General features: G+C 43.9%; 1 protein-coding gene across 7 annotated transcripts in view; it reads left to right on the forward strand.

Moving 5' to 3' along the window:
• Positions 1-17,321, forward strand: part of Sfmbt2 (Scm like with four mbt domains 2) — a 192,298-nt gene that overhangs the window by 156,677 nt on the left and 18,300 nt on the right. For 5 of the 7 annotated variants that reach the window (XM_027405128.2, XM_027405132.2, XM_027405129.2 and 2 more), the window contains exons 16-20: positions 3,587-3,696; positions 12,916-13,091; positions 15,314-15,480; positions 16,263-16,526; positions 16,851-17,057. In XM_027405128.2, coding sequence (XP_027260929.1) covers positions 3,587-3,696; positions 12,916-13,091; positions 15,314-15,480; positions 16,263-16,526; positions 16,851-17,057 — 924 coding nt within the window. The remainder of the gene's footprint in view (positions 1-3,586; positions 3,697-12,915; positions 13,092-15,313; positions 15,481-16,262; positions 16,527-16,850; positions 17,058-17,321) is intronic. The other 2 variants (XM_027405133.1, XM_027405134.2) reach the window with 1 other exon arrangement.

Below are 17,321 nucleotides of genomic sequence, written 5' to 3' on the forward strand. Positions count from 1 at the left end.
AAGATGGGGCTAGGATTCCTTCATTGCAATCCAGAACATGTTCCTGGTGGCCTAAAGATTCTCTTACCTTTCAGCACTGCTTGTCATTGGGGACCAAGCCTTTACTACCTGGGCCTTTAGGGATCTTAGAGATTCAACTCATTGCAAGAGAAGTGAACAGGCTTTCAGAGGGTTTTCCTCAGACCCCAGCTAATGTGCCAGCAACCAAATAAGCAGGGGACTAACCATGTCAGGAACCTGTCCCTGTAGGGTCACAGAGGCTGCACTCAGAGTGGTAACAGCTATAAGGAAAATGGCCAGTTAAATACAAGTGCCCCACATACAAATGGAGAAAGTCATCTTGCCCAAAGGCCTGGAGCTTCACAGGGTTCTAACTGAGATGTGATCCCAGACATATACAACTAGAGGTCATTGCATTTCTCCTGTCACCCATCAGAGAGGAACTTGCTTAGGGGGATGTGCTCTCAACATTCCAAACTCCAAGGGATGCAGTGAGCCATTACTTTGTGGTATGGGTTTTCAATTGGAATTGCTCAGATGGATCTTGGTTAATAGTTTCCTTAGCTGAGGGTGGGCTTCATGTTATTTCTAATCTCTTATGGACAACCTCTACTGAATTGTATTCTGATAGTTTGCGAGGCGAGGTCATCTGCTTTAACTCTACCTAGTGATAATATCTGTCTACTTAGTTCTTATTCTTCCATTTGCATGTTTGTGTGTACTGTGCTTGTGTATATGCATGTTTGTATATGGGCTGGCATGCACATGGAGGGGTGTGAATGCATTTGGAGGCCTGAGGTATTATCTTCTATTCTTATTCATGGAGACAGCACCTCTCAATCAGACCCTTATTTTATGGCAAATCTGGCTAGCCAGCTTGCTCTGGGACCTCCTGTTTCTGTCTTATGAGGCTGGTATCACAGGTGGGCTGACACACCTAGCTAGCATTTATGTGGGTTCTGGAGACGAAACTCAGGTCCTCACACTGTCTGGCCAGTTCTTTAACCACTGAGCAATCTCCCCAGCCCCCACATAGTTCTTCTTATGGGGCAGCTGTATTTTCTTCAGCAATCATGGACGGGTGAGTATTGGCACTGTGCTTATCGGCCCTCTAACATCTTAGAAATCCTCGTTGAACTTGGAGACAAATGGGTTGGTATTGGGAAAAGCCATGAAAAAAAATTCAGTATCGGGTGGATTTACAGGTTTAACTGCTGCTTGTTTCCAGGCTGAATTGAACTGTGGAAGGCATGTTCTGGTTCTATTCACAGTCACAAAATGCATTCTGTTATGCAGCAAATGACAGAGTAGTTCTGGGGTTTTCTCTGCAAGTCAAAATGAAAAGAACCAACTGAAATGTTATTGCCCCATGATAAATGCTTCATGTGCAACTGCGGCCAGCTCTAATTAGATTTACTTTTAAACTCAGTTTTTAAATTGTACTGATGGCAAACGGAAAAATCAGACCATTGTTTTAATGCAGAAAACAAAATGTACCACAACAGTCTGCATTGCCTTGTTGTTCCATTTTAGCCCTGGGACTGTCCTCTTGTTGGGGACAGTCAGAGCCCTTGGAACAAACAAAGCTCAGTGCCACCTAGGATCAAGTGGGTTTGCAGACTAACAGTATATTTCTCTCTCTCTTTGGGGAATGTAAATGGTCATGTTTGTATACGTGTGTGTGTGTGTGTGTGTGTGTGTGTGTGTGTGTGTGTGTGTGTGTGCGCGCGCGTGCGCGCGCGTGATGGCCGCAAGTGGAACCTGGAACTCACCAATTTGGCTAGACTGGTAGGCAAGCAAGCTCCAGGGATCCACCTGTCTTTGCTTCTCAGCTCTGGGATTACAGGTGCCTGCCACCACATCTGACTTGTTATGTAAGTACTGGGACTTGAACACATATCTTCACATTTGTTCAGCAAGCACTTTGCCAATGCAGCCATAACACTCACTCTCTCTGAAAGATTTATTATTCTCAGAAGTTATCAGGGTATATCTACCCCAGCCAATATTTTCCTGAATATCCTTCTGTCTCCTCCTTTATGTTGATGGATTTCCACTGAAAGAAGACACTATTATCACTAGGTAGAGTTAAAGCAGATGACCTTGCCTTGCAAACTATCAGAATACAATTCAGTAGAGGTTGTCCATAAGAGATTAGTGCCTGTCTCCCATCTTAAAACTATTTTTTCTCACTCTCTATTGTATTGTGTCATCACACATGCAGTATGTGCCTTCATCCTGATGTGACTATTCATACCTTTTCTAGACGTGGGTAAACTTGAGGAGTGGTACCATGTAATTTTTCTACTCGTCTGTATTCCTAGTATCCCATGGACTGCCACAGATGGCCACTTGGTGGAATTTAACACCTGATATCCTGTTTGCTTTTTCATACTGTTGAATGTATATGGGTATCGGGAGCTTGGAGTATGGCAGAGCTTGTGAATGTTAAGAGTTAATCATCCAGGCATGGTGACACATTCCTGGAGTTCTGGTACTTGGGAGGTAGAAGCACGATGATCAGAGTTAGACATCAGCTTTGGCTACATGAGACGCTGTCTCCAACACACACACACACACACACACACACACACACACACACACACACACACAATGAGTAAATCATGACTTGCTTAGTGAGAGGCCAGTGCACAGAGGTCTAAGTTCTTAGATGATTTTAATAAATAGGCACACTGAGAATTACTAAGAACATCTCTCTTCTCTAGAACTTGTCCCTTTGACTCTTAGTGTACAAATATCTAGGCATTCTGGGCACTTTGCTGTAGGTAATCACCACATAATTATTTTCTTGGACTTAATACTTGGAAATGAGTGTGTTATTTGAAGGTATATAATACTGGATGATGTTAAATGCTCCAGACTACTGATCAAAACCCATACCCAAGAACACTATTAAATTAAATGCCCCTAAGTTGAGATATTATCAGCTTTCAGGAACTTCTTACACTCCTTACAGGTGTCTGAAGTCTCCACCACAGTGTTAGCCCAAACATATTGTTTGCTTCATTGGTTATGTTAAAAAGTACAAAATTGATGTTTGTGTCTAATTAGTTGTATTTAAGGGGTTATGCACATGAATGTTTGTCGAGGTTAGAAGACGGATGTTGGATCTCTTAGAGTAGAAATTGCAGGCAGTTGTGAGCTGCTAGACATGGGTGCTGGGAATCAAATACAAGTCCTATGCCAGAACAGTACCTGCTTTGAACCACTGAGCCATCTTTCCAGACTCCAACATGGGTCTTTAAAGACAGAGTGAAGAACTCAGAACCCCAGTGAAGAACCATCCTGTTGGAGAATAATTCTCTTGAGCATCAGGCACTCTTGCTAGTGAGCAGTTTCCAATTTGCAAGCCAGGGTGGTTAGGTTTTATGTTTTCTGGTTGGTGAGTTAGTTCTATGGTGCTTCAGAGTATTTTATTAGACTTCATCAGAGCCCTTCATTTAATGAGATGTAAGGCGAAAGCCTCTTGCCAACAGTGTAGTTTTCAAAAGATTCTTGTCAAACTCAACAGGAATGGACACAACTGTAGTTGATTTGAGTTGATTTGGTATCTTCCTCCCAACAGGTTCTTAGCATGATAATCAATGCGGCCTACAAGCCTGGGAGGGTATTGAGAGAATTGCAATTGGTGGAAGATCCACACTGGAATTTTCAGGAGGAGACACTCAAGGCAAAGTAAGTATTCTTAATTCCAGGATACAGAGGATTTGTAATGTTTTCCCTGATGTTTTGAAACTTCTCATTCCTTGATTTGATATTACTCAGATGAATAAAAAAACTGTATGTCTACTATATCACACCTCCATGTACTTACTACATGTAGACTTACTGTCTGGGTTATCTCCATGACGAAATATTGAATGAAAGCAACTTAGGGGGGCAAGATTATTTTTCCTCATGGCTTCAAGAAGTTCAGCCCATGCTCAGATGGCTCCATTTCTACATCTATGTTGAGACAGAACATCATGACAATGGGACAGCGTGGCTGAGGTTATTTACGCCACAATGGACAGGAAGCCAAGGCAGAAGAGGAATGAGGTGATTAGGTATAATCTTCCAAGACACTTCCCCAGTGACCTATTTGTGCCAGCTTGGTACCACCTTCTAAAGTCTCTGCAAGCTCCTAAAATAGAACAGTCAGCTAAGGACCTGATGTTTAATAAAAGGGCCTTAGAGGGACATTTCACATCTACACTGTAATAGTGATATTTCTGCTATTTTGAGATGCCTTAAGCATTAAGATTGCAAATACGAAATGCAGATTTGCTTAACTAATATTTTGTGCATGTGTGCTTTATGTATTTCTGTGCATTATATATGTGCAGGTACATGTGTATTTTTTATACAAATATGTATGGAGTCCAAAGAGCACCCTCTTATGACACTCCAGTGGTTTTTTGAGGCAGGGTCTTTCATTTCCCTAGAGTTTGCCATGTAGGGGAGGCTGGATGATATGAACAAGAAGGCCCAGATATCTTCCTGTTTCCTCATCCCCAGCTTGAGGATTATAAGCTTATGTCACCTTGTCTGACTTCTTTAAATGGATTTTAGGGCTTGAACTCAAATCCTTGTGCTTGCCTTTCATTTTACTGACTGAGTCATCTTCCCAGCTAAACATTCAGGATTAGAAGCCAATAAATGTCTTAGAGAGGAGAAAATCATAGACAGCAGGGACGTCCTTCATCATCATTGCAGGATACTTGTTAATAGTCCTCAATATTTGCTATTATGACCTGTTAGCACCACGTAAAAAGTCCTCTGCTTCAGAATGGAAAAATGTTAGAAATAGAAGAAACTGATACATCTCTTTGGCTTGCATTAAGTAAAATGCCAATGAGCTCTGGGTTCACGTATTGGCTGACTTTCTTCTTTTATTTGGAAATTGGGAAGGTGGCAAGTTTTTGCTTCATGTAAAATTTCCTGTGTGCGTGCGTGCGTGCGTGAGTGCGTGCGTGCGTGCGTGCGTGCGTGCGTGTGTGTGTGTGTGTGTGTGTGTGATTTTTAAAGTCAGGGCCTCTGTTATTTAACCCAGCTTTTTAAAATTTTAGTTTGTGACAAGTCTCATTAAGTTTCCCAGACTAACCACGCATGCTGTGTTTCTTGGGAGACCTTGGGCTTGAGACCTCCTGCCTCAGCTTCTTGAATAGTCAGGGTTACAGGCATGTGCCAACACACCTGGCTTGCTTTGTGTTCCTCCATCTTTGAAAAGGAGAGCAGGAACACTGACACATTTGCTCTTGGTTATAGGGGAGACCATAGGAAAAGGTCCCTTTCTCAGAAGAACCTCATGCTGACTGTTACTTAGTGTCTGAGAGGGTTCTTAGTCTTTTGTGGGTTTCCATATTGCTGGATAGATAGCCAAGGATGATCTTAGACTTCTGATTCTCCTCTCCTGTTCATACCTACCAAGTGCTGGCATTGTAGGTATGCACTGATATATCTAGTTTAATCATGGGGATGGAAGCCAGGGCCTGATGCGTAATTTGTATGGCCAGTATAATTTCCTCTGTTAATAACCTGTCTCGGTACCATGTATGTGGCTGGTGAAACACTTTAGGGTCAGCTACCTACCCAGAATCTCTGGTGTCTCTTTAGATTAGCCCTGTCGTCTTTAATTCCATAAAGTCCATTTATGGTCTAACGATGCCCTGCCCAATTACAAGTGGAAGGGAAAGAAGGACAGTATGGAGAGGGTTTAATTTTATAAAGCAGAAAGCCAATGACAGGCAAAATTACATGTCATCACACCAAGAAACTCCTACAGGAGCTTCTCCCATAACAGAAGAAACAAAGCAGTTTTTTTTCCCTTTTTAATATTCCGTGTTCTATAAAGGGAGAGTCTTCTGCCCTAAAAACATTTTTCCCGGAGTCCTATTAGGCTGATGCCAGAAGACTCCAGCCAGTGTTTACACAGAGAAATCCTTACTTCTCGCTTTTGAATTTTTCTGTACCACTCACTATAACCCAGAGGCACCTAACGGTTATGGAAATAACCAGAACACAAACATCTCAAGTCTCATTAAAAGCACCGCTCTCCCTAAATCAGCCAGAAACTTATTCTATGACAGAAAGAGTTCATTTTGCAAGTGTTTGCACTTATTTCCATGTTACTGAGTTGATGGGAGCTTTTATTAAATTCAGCCCGATGGAATTGAAACAGACACCTTGCTTTCCATCCTACTCAATTACAAAGGCAACATATTACCTCTTCTATCAAGGATGGCAGGGAAGGTCCTCCGCAAAACCTTGCACAGCATCTTCCCAGGAAGAAATGCCTGTCTGCACGGGGTTTCTCCTGGCCTGATCATAGCATCCCCTCTAAGCAGCTGCTAATGATGACAGCTTTTACAGTCAGCAGGAGCCTGCTGGTGACAGTTCTGTGTGTTGTGTCACCTCTTTCCTTCGCATGGCAAATGACAACTTTCTAGGTCCTGACAACTTGGCTCTGCTTTTCTCTATACAAATGGGAGGAGACTGGAGAGTGAGCCAGCTTCTTCCTCTGTACAGAAAGGCAGGAGTGGTCTCTATTATGAATGAATTAACTTAGCAGAGGTTGGACCTGACATTTGAAATTGTAGTTGTCTTTATTGCCTGAGCTGAACTGTAATGTCTTTGGGGGTTGAGGGCCCGTGATAATCCCCAGGTAAATATTTGATGTCACTTGGCCTCTGTAGTTGCTCACTGTTTTGCTTCTCTTTTCTTCTAAAAATATTTTTAAACATACATTAATTATATATAATAACTAGTTTTATTAGGACATTTCCCTTCATGTTATAAGGCATTCTCCTCCATTACCCTTGTTTATCTCCAGCCCACTGCACAGATCCTGTTTCTTCTCCCCAACTAGTCCTTCCAGTTCATCTCCTCATCCTCCTGGTCATCCTCTTTCTGGTCCTCCTCCTCCTCCTCCTCCTGGTCCTCCTCTTGCTACATGACCCAGTGTGTTTCATTAGTGTTGCTTAAAGTCACATGGGTAGGAAGTGTTTACAGAAGTTTGAACAACTTGCCAGTGGCTATACACAGTGAAGTCTCTCCCTCCCTCGTTTGCTCCTCCTCCTCCTCCTCCTCCTCCTCCTCCTCCTCCTCCTCCTCCTTCTTTGGGATGGTATTTTCCTCAAAGTATAAATAGGTATTTTTTTTTTCCTGACAAGATAAATGTGTCTTTCAGAAGATTTTGACCTGTAAATAAAATAAAACCCAGCATGATCACATACAGTAATCTACTGGTATTTCCTCTGCCTTTTCATCAGTTATACCTTTCAGACTACTAAGGAAAGGGATGCAGGGTTTGGGCAACCGTAAGACATGTGCCTTGTCATTGTTCCTCAGCACGTGTCTGAAAACTGGACTGCCTGCACTGACAAGGGAAAAAGCATCCTGGTGTCATTTTGTAACGGAAAAACTTCCTTCTGATAAATGTTAGTATTCCAAGATACCTAAGTCATTCTGAATTTTAAGATGAGGGAAAATTTTACTCTCTCCTTTAGGGGGGATCTGAAACAATTGAAATGTTTTCAATATATCAGAAAGTTTCTTTTTATCTTATCTCTTCTTTGAATGGCTTTGAGCCTGTGTTAGGGAAGCCGGTAGAAGATCTACAGATTTTTTTTTCCAGGCTCTTGTTGCAGCTTTGTTCTGTTTCACATCATGTGGGCAGAGGCAGCAAGGCTAAGTTGAACCTTGTTTTGTGTGAGTTGTGTTAGTTGTGGAGTCCTCATCTCTCCCACGTCAGTGGCTGCCTTTGTGATCCTTACTTTCTCCCTCTCTCCCTTTTTAGCTATGTCACAACTCTCTATGTTATGAGCAGAAGGATGTACTAGTGTACCAAATAGTGCATTCCCAAATGGAGAGTCTGATCACTGGAAGAGAGTTTTTGCTCTCATTAGTTAGTTTTGTTTTCCTGCATCAGAGAAGCACTATTTGCACTCCTGGAAATAGACCTGCAAATGCTTAATTGAGGAGCTTGTTCCATTGTGGGTGTGAGTGGGATGTTAGTAAATGAGTCAGCGATACAGCTTAGGGAGACACTTGCTTAATGAGCTTGGAGTCATGGGCTTCAACCACAGCAGTCTCTCTCTCTCTCTCTCTCTCTCTCTCTCTCTCTCTCTCTCTCTCTGTGTGTGTGTGTGTGTGTGTGTGTGTGTGTGTGTTTGTGTCCCAGTATGTGTCCCAGAGTGTGCTGCATCTGGGAAATGGAGTTTCAAAGCTTAAGACTCAAGGAGTGGCTTTCTGTGATTTGGCTGCACAGTGTGCTAGGCTCTTGCTTTCCTGCTAGACTCTGGAATTTGCTTTGTGTTGGCCCAGAGGAGTCAACCATCTTGCCCAAGTTCTCTGATGACAGCCAGAGGTGCCTGTGGCTTTTCTGAAGACAGCACCTCCATGCCAGGTGTGGCAATAAATCCAGATTCCTGTCGCAGCCCACCATGGCAGCATCACTTTGGCCTTTTAGTCCCATTTACAGATCCTGCCTCTGACAGCAGGAAACCTGCTGTAAACACACAGTAAGAAGCAACTTTGGGCAGGAAAGGCTTGCTTTACCTCATAATTGGAGGGCAGAGTCCATCATGGTGGAAAGTGTGCTCTAGCTGTGCTGGCAAGACATGAGGTAACTGTTCACTTTGGATCTACAGCAGGGAAGCAGAGAAATGAATGCTGGTCTCAGCTGGCTTCCTGCCTCCCCCTTTTTGTTCAGTTTAGGACCATAGCCCACGGGATGGTACCATCTGTATACTGTGGGCCTTCTTTCTTTAGCCTCTCTGGAAACATCCCCACAGACAGACCAAGGGCTGTCTTCTAGTTCATTTGAATCCACTTGACAATGAATATCAGCCATCACTCCTGGAATTGCTAGCTGTAGTAGTTATTTGATCAGATGACAACATCACTTCAATATCCTCCCTCCCTCCTTCCCTCCCTCCCTCCCTCCCTCCTTCCCTCCTCCCCTCCCTCCCTCCCTCCCTCCCTCCCTCCCTCCCTCCCTCCTCCCTCCCTCCCCATATCGCTAGTCTCACATTCAGATGGCCTCCTTACCACTACTCCCATTGCAGTCTCACCTATTCCAGGACTAGTGCCTCCTGGATGGACTGTATTGAAGAGACCAGCACCTTTGGCCAGGAGGGGAGGTGCAAGATTTGGGAGATGGTTAGTGATTTTTCAGGGATACCTGTCAGTGGTGACTCCTGGACAGCTCTGGGATTAAAGAGGCCATCTTGATTGTCCTGAGCCCAGTCACCAAGCCTTTTTTGCTTCCTCCACAGTCAATAGCTTGATGGGAATTGTCCTGGAAAAAGCCAAAGCAAGGCAGCTTTGGGAAGTTGAGGCAGACCCTAAAGGAGCCAATGGCTGATTCTGTGTGCCTGCAGTACCTTGCCCCAGAGCTGGGACAGCCAGACTCTGGAGGAACAGTGTCTTGTCATCTACCTAGACACTACACCTTGCTCAGTCCCTCCACCACCATGGAATCTAGATAGACATATAAAAGAAAGTCATCATTATTTGACTGTGATTTAATTTTCATTTCAGTACATTTAGGTGGGCCTTTCCTAATTATGGGAGAGTTGTCTTATAAGACAATACAATCATATACATTTGTGGCTATCATATAAAGCCCATTACTGTGTGTGCTAACTTGAAAAGTTAATAAGACAAAAGAGAAGTTTCCTGTTTCCACTGAATCCGCCTGAAGTAGGAAGGGAAATAAATGATTGTCCCTTGGCCACAGCAAGCAGCCCTACTCTCTCCATGTCTCTTGATGCACTTTGTCACTGTGGGTTTCTGACACGTACATGCTTTGTCTTTGAGTTCCCCTTACACAGTTTGGTGTTTGACCTGGATTTCACATTTCTCCTGCTTTTTGTGTGTCATGTTATTTCATTTCTTATTTCAAAGACACTTTAAGATTCTTGATATCAAGGTCTTTCAAGCAGAGCTGTAGGGCCACAAACAGGGAAAAGAAAAGACTTACAAGGGAAAAATGTACCTGCAGAAAAATTACATCCTCTGTTTCCCACAAACCTGGGGATATACCGTGTTCTCAGAGTGAGACTATTCTTGTCATGAAATGCAACAACACTAGAAAGCGAGACCTTCTCCCTGCAAAGTGCAACCCAGCAGCCATCCCTGGGCACAGAGAGAATGGTCTCTCTATAGAGGGTCCATGATGTTTCTAGGGAAAAAAAATCAACATTGATGCAAAGCTATTAGATTTAAAGCATCATTTTGTCTACAAAGCATTGATTTGAGTTCTTACCATACAGAAAGGCAACCTCAAACATCAGAGGAATTGAAGACCAAGGAGGGTAGAGGTCCTAGGACATGAAAGGCCAGAGAATAAATATAAAGAAATTTTTCTGTTAGAGTTTAATTTTTATTTTTTACTGTCAAGACTTTGAAAAATGACTTATTAGGGAAAACATACTATGGACTCCAAAAGGACATTAATTTTTAAAAACCAAGATGGAATTTATTAAGTAGTACTTTTCTTTCTCTTTATTTCTCCCAGCACATTTTTCTTTGTGATCCAGATCAAGGTTTTAAAGACTGATTTTATTATCTTTGATATGCGTGTGTGTATGTGGAGGGGTGTTAATGTGTGGCACATGAGTACATATGCCCACACAGACTGAGGCCTCTGTTCCCCGAGAGAACTAGAGTTACAAGGGGTTGTGAGCTGCCTGATGGCATTGGGAACTGAACTGTGTTCCTTGTAAGAGTAGCACTCACCGCTAATGGCCGAGCCATCTCTCTATCCCTGGACCAAGGGTTTTAAACAGTGCTTTACCTTCAGATTTTGAACATGATGGTCTCCGTATCTCAGTCTTGGAGCTTGTCCTCTGGGCGCTGTAACCTCATCTATCTGGGATTTGGCTCCCCAGTGAACTGGGGATTACATGAATCCAGAAAAGGGTAAGCTGCCCTTCTTTTGGGGATAGCAAACTACACCCATGGTGGTCAGGAGAGTTGATGACTTCTCCAGAGGCAGTTTTATTTATGGAGCCACCGGTCACTCTGCCAGCCTGGAGAGACAGAGATGGTTACCCTAATGGCCAGGGTATGGTGAAGGGCTTTGCTGTTCTGTATGGATCCTTTGACACTTCTAGGATACAGAAGCCCATCTCTGTCACTGTAGTAGCTTGCTTGTGGCCAGTTTGGGTTCTGTGGGTACTAAAGCTGCTACCATCCCCAGTTCCAGGACCTCCAGGGAGTAGGCTGATTTCACATGGCTGCATGACAGGGTTTTATTTGTTTTGACCTTTCTTATAAAATCTTTTGTGCTTCTCTCCTCTTGATTGTGACCTTGTTTGCCTGTTACCATGCTGCACAGATGCCATTTCTGAATAATAGAGATTGTCCCCCATTTCTTTTTCTTTCTATCTTTTTTTGTTTTTTTGAGACAGGTTTTTTGTTTTGTTTTGTTTTGTTTTGTTTTGTTTTGTTTTGTTTTGTGGTTTTCCTGGAACTAGCTCTTGTAGACCAGCTGGTCTCGAACTCACAGAGATCTGCCTGCCTCTGCCTCCTGAGTGCTGGGAATAAAGGCATGTGCCACCAACAACCCCCCACCCCACCCCCGCCCCATTTCAACAACATGCAGTGCCGTCTTGACAAAGATGTCATTTCAATGATCTGGCTTTGGGTAGTTTTTCAGAGCACATTCATGATCCAGTATTCACTGATATTTTCAAAAATGAAAAGAACACCCATTCGATCCATTGGCTTCCTTTTGAAGACCATGATCATTAGATATGTTCTACACTATACTATGACATACTAAGCTTAACTATGAGGCTTCATATAACATGGTGAAAACCTACTAGGTCGAAATCTTATACTACAGGAGATTTAATACTGTTACTCTGCTCTTTGTGCCCACTAGAGGGTAATTCTCAAACATTCCCAGGGAGAGTATAAGGAAGTATAAAAGGAAAACAGAAGGTACACACACAGTACACTATGTTATTAGAAAATAAAGATGTCAATTTGGAAATATACTTGTGCTGGTCTGTTTTTGCTCTTGCTGGCGCTGTGACAAAATACCTAAGCTGAGAAAAACAAGGGAGGAAGCACTAGTTTGGGCTTGGAGCTTCAGAGGTTTCATGGCAGAGCAGCGTGCTGGGGAGTGGATGGTAGAACAGAGCTGCTCAACTCATGGAAACTGTGTGAAACAGAGCCATCAAAAGGGACTAGGGGCAAGAAATACCTTTCAGAGGCATACCCTGTGACTCATTTTCTTCAGCTAGGCCCCACTCCCGAAGTCTCCACCTTCTCTCAACAGTGCCATCAACTTATGAATTCATGGAGAAATCAATCTATTGATTAAGAGGCACCTGGTGATCCAGTCATTCCCCCAAAGCCCCAAGGCTGGCAGCCATACATCTAACACCTTTAGGGACCAACTTAGATTCATCCCTTAACAATGCTGTGTGTTGTGTGCATCCTAGGAGAGTTACAAATGAGGCCCACAATGTCATAAGCTTGCTTGAAACTTCATGATTTTTTAAACATGTATTTATTTTTATTTTACGAATATTGGTATTTTGCCTATGTGTACTTCTGTGTTCCATGTGCTTACAATGCCCTTAGAGGCCAGAAGAGGGGGTAAGATCCTCTAGAACAGTAGTTACAGATAGCTGGCAGCCATGTTGTGGGTTGCTGGGAAACCCCAGTCCTCTGGAAGTACAGCCAATACTCTTCACCACTGACCCATCTTTTTAGACTGTCATGCCATTTAAAAAAGGAACTTTTGTTAATAACTCCATGTGTAGTTCTTATGTGTGAGCTTTGGAGGTGACAACATCTGTGTCTGTCACAACATCAAAAGGTTAGACATGCTTTCCAGTCTAACAGAGTAAGTCTGGAAATGGACTCACCATTCCTTCTCCATCCTTTGTTTTCTAGGTACAGAGGCAAAACATACAGGGCTGTGGTTAAGATCGTACGGACATCAGACCAAGTATCAAATTTCTGTCGGCGAGTTTGTGCCAAGCTGGAATGCTGTCCAAATTTATTTAGTCCTGTGTTGATTTCTGAAAACTGCCCAGAGAACTGTTCTATTCACACCAAAACCAAATACAGTGAGTACAAAGGAAGGGAAAAACACACAACATTCCTGAGCTATGTTGTAGTATATTTGCTCTGTTGTTGTTTGTTTTGCTTTTAACTTTTTGCGTAGTTTTTCATCTGAATAACTAGAGAACTCTTTAAGATCTGCTGTGCAGGTCCATATGTGTTTTTAACCTGACATAAGAAAGGGATGGGATGGTTCAAATCAGGGTGGATTGCCATTAGAAGGTTTTGGGAATGGAGAAGTGAGAATTTCAGAGGACCAACTGGTTCCTAAGTCAAGTGGGTGGAAGGAAGTGATAAATCGATTATTAGTTAACTTCTCATCCTTACCCAGGATTAGTAATGCTGCTTTTTTTGGTTTTGTTGGTTGGTTGGTTGGTTGGTTTTGTTTTTGAGACATGGTCTCTCATTCTGGTTGGCCTAAAAGTCACTATGTAACACACGCTGCCTTCACACCCCCAGAACTCCTTCTGCCTCTACCCTTTTGTGTTGGAATTACAGAAATGAGCCACCATGGTGGCTCCCATAGCAGTAAAGTCTCTGGGCAGTTTTCTTATTTCCCTGACCTGTCGGTTTCTCCCTTCTTAGATACTTCCCTCAGTGCTCTCTCAGGCATATCCCTGGAGGATTCAGAAACTATCTCCCTTCCTTCCCAGCTGCCTTTACTTCCCCACTGCTACGCAGGACTCTGAGTTGGCCCCACTTTCCCAACCTATAGTACTTGCCACAGCCAACCCCTTCTACCCCCAATGCATTGGGAGACCTCCCCTCAGACTAACAGCTTCCCTCAGCCCTGCATTTCCTCTATTCTGAGAACTTTCTTCTTCTACTCTGATAGGCTTCACCACTGTAGAAATTTCTACCTGGGTCATCTCAAAACTGGGTCATCTGAAAACTTCAGTCTACAGTTTCTGAGCTTGCTATTCTCCCCTTAGTTTTCTCTGGTTCCAGGGCAGTGACAAGGAAGTTGGCTCTTCCAGACCAGGTATCAGCCACCTACTAGAGTTTAAGGACCTACACAGTGCAATCGATGCTCTGTGAACCACAGTCACCTGTGACATACCAAGTGCTTTATTGGAACCAGGGTTATGAGTACAGTTGAGATACTGTTCATAGTATGGCTCTGTTCTATGCAGAATAGATAGACAGACAGACATATACAGATGTACTTGACAAATTAACCTTCCACTCCCAGTCCATCTGAAGGTCAGAAGGCCATCTGTTCTCTCTATGATATCCCTATGCCTTTCCACCTGCACACTTAGTCCCAGGTGAGATGGATCATGGCATAGAAGACAGTCTTGCACAGGCTAGACAAGCATTCTGCCACTGAGCCATATCCCCAGACCTTGGTGTTTTGACACATGGTGTCTTAAGTCTCTTTTCCTTTTTGCTGTGATTGATGAAACACAACTTAAGTAGGAAAGGGTTTAATTTGGCTCACACTTCCAATTTACAGTCTACCACAGCAAGGACGTTATAGTGGCAGGAATTAGAGATGGGTACTTTCAAGTCCACCATCACAAGAGCGTTACCGTGTCCAGATTAGGGAGAGGTGGTCATGGTGTATCTGTAATCAGAAATATAGAGCATGCAGTACATGCTGTACCACATACAGTCCAGGATCCCAGTCAGGGAATGGCACTGCCCATGGTCGGGAGTCTTCTTCCCTTAATTAATTAAGTCAAGATAACTCCCCACCTGCAAGGTCATTGGCCCTTCTCAGGTCATTCTAGATTTGGTCAAGTCGACCATTAACTTGAACCATCACATAGACTGTTCTTTTGTGAATTAGGCTGGCCTTGAACTTAAAAAAATTTTTTTTGAGACACCTTAATCTCCCTACGTATTTCTCCATCATCTTAACTTTTGGCCAGTGGAAGGGTTTGCTGGGTAGCAACTGCTCCTGAAACTAACTGATTTGACTGACTTGACTGGGTTGATTTTAGGTTGACCTTACAAATATGGTTTCCTATAGTCCTAGGACACTGGGGAAAGGGTAGGGGTTAGGCATATATGACATGCAAGTGAACTGAAAGATGATTCCAGGCCTTATTTCACAAAACTTCAAAAGGCTTAGACCTTTCAGCATGAATATTGGTGTCACTGGAAACAGCTACAGCCTTTGGATAGATTGGGGACTATGGAGGGCAGGATCTCGCAGGGGGCTATGGCTCTATGATGGACCAATCATTGGTTGAACTCAGTAACACCATCTTCCTCCCTGTAGCCTATTATTATGGAAAAAGAAAGAAGATCATTAAACCCCCCATTGGGGAAAGCAGCATTGAAACCCCGCATCCAAAACCAGCCAGGAGAAGGAAACGACGGAAATCTGTCTTTGTGCAGAAGAGACGGAGGTCTTCCGCTGTGGACTGCCCAGCAGGCTCCGGGGAGGTACACTGTCCTTAAAGAGCTTCCAGCATGGAGGAGGAGTGTTTGTTTGTTTGGTTTTAATTTTACTTACTCCGTGTGTGTGTGTGTGTGTGTGTGTGTGTGTGTGTGTGTGTGTGTACAAACATTCAAACATGGGAGGATGAGTTGTCAACCTCACCTGTCATTCCTCAGGGCAAGGTTCACCTGGGGTTTTTGTTTTGTTTTCTTTGTTTCTGAGGTAGGGTTTCTTGCTTTTACTTGGAACTCATCATTTTGGCTAAGCTGGTTGGCCAGCAAGTCCCAGGGATCCACCTGCCTTTACCTCCTCAAGGTCAGCTATTCTACATGGCTTCTGGGAGTCAAATTGAGGTCCTTTACATTTGCATGACAAGCGCTTTACCTGTTGTACCATCTCCTCAGCCCCTGACTTGTTAATATTTTTTGAGAGATGGTCTCAGTGTGTGGTCTAGGCTGGCCTCAAATTCACTAACCTTTTGCCTCATCTTCCTGAGTCCTGGAATAGGAACCTGGAACAAGATACTTCCCCATAAGCCCTTTGTATACTGAGAACCAATTGCACATGTTCAGCTACTGGTTAGGAAAAGGCAGTGTTAGGAGATTCTTTGGTACCATGGGCTCTCTTTCAAGGCCTTCATGGACAAACCTTGCTGAGAGCTATCTTCTGGAAGGGAAAGTGAAGTGGCATCAGGGCCTGGCAGTGTGGCTGTGGGTGAGACTCACCTTACTGTGCTCACTCAAGTCCCTGTCAACCCACCCCCACTAAGCACATCTCTCACTCTCAGGAAAGCGAAGAGGAGGAGGCAGATGCCCCGGAGGATGACACCGCGAGTGAGGAAACTAGTTCCGAGGTCCGAGATGACCAGACAGATACCTCATCAGCAGAAGTGCCCTCTGCCCGGCCCCGGAGGGCTGTGACCCTGAGGAGCAACTCAGAGGCCGTGAAGCGGCCTCCAGTGGAGAGGGCACGAAGGGTCCGCCCAGTGCCAACCACTCCATCTGCTGATGAAGGAAACAAGGGTCCACCTGCTAAGCCTGCGGAACCAGAGGTAAGCTCAGAGAGTGGAGGGTCCGTGGCTCACCTTTAAGAACATGGAGTAGAGCTCAGGGTATGGTTCAGAAAGAACCTCTTTAAAATATCAGAAATGACCACAGATGCTCTGTTCAAATCCCCAACTCCGAGAACAAAAGAATGATTTTACTTCTTGGTGGCGGGGAGGGGTAAGGAAACATCAGAAAGGAGTTTCTAGGGCTGGAATAGTGTCTTCATTTCTTGGTGACATTAATCCCCCAGAGCTGTAAAGTGGGAAATTACCAATACGGAGTCAGGTAAAAATATAAGGGTATTTATTAGGGAAAAACCTTACTTACAGAGCCACCTAGCCCGCCGGCAAGGCAGGAGTAAGTACAGCAAGCCGAAGACGAAACAGAAGAAGGGACCTTCCACGTGTGCACCTCTCACTCTTGAAACTTCCCTTCGTCGCCCTGACCATGCCCTCAAAGGTGTGGTCAGGCACACCCGTAGCCAGCACCTAGCAGGCATGGTTAAGGTGTCCCCTACAGAGCTGCCTTCCAGTCAGGTAGGTAGAGAAGGCCCAGTCCTCCAGCTTTGGGTCCCAAAATGCCATCTCTACATCTCCTATTTCCGAACTTGAATTCTGCATCACTTTCTCCTCTATGGGACTTGTCTCTAACATCCTAATAAACTCAACACCCCCTAACCTTATAGGTGCCATGTGAACAGCTACAAAGGTCCTTGGCACTATCTTAACGAAAGTGAATGGTGACAGTGAGCTGTACTGCGTGGGTCTGGCTGGTACTTAGTATCTACTTGCATTGTAATC

This window comes from Cricetulus griseus, chromosome 3 (assembly GCF_003668045.3).
Source record: "Cricetulus griseus strain 17A/GY chromosome 3, alternate assembly CriGri-PICRH-1.0, whole genome shotgun sequence".
NCBI lineage: Eukaryota > Metazoa > Chordata > Mammalia > Rodentia > Cricetidae > Cricetulus > Cricetulus griseus.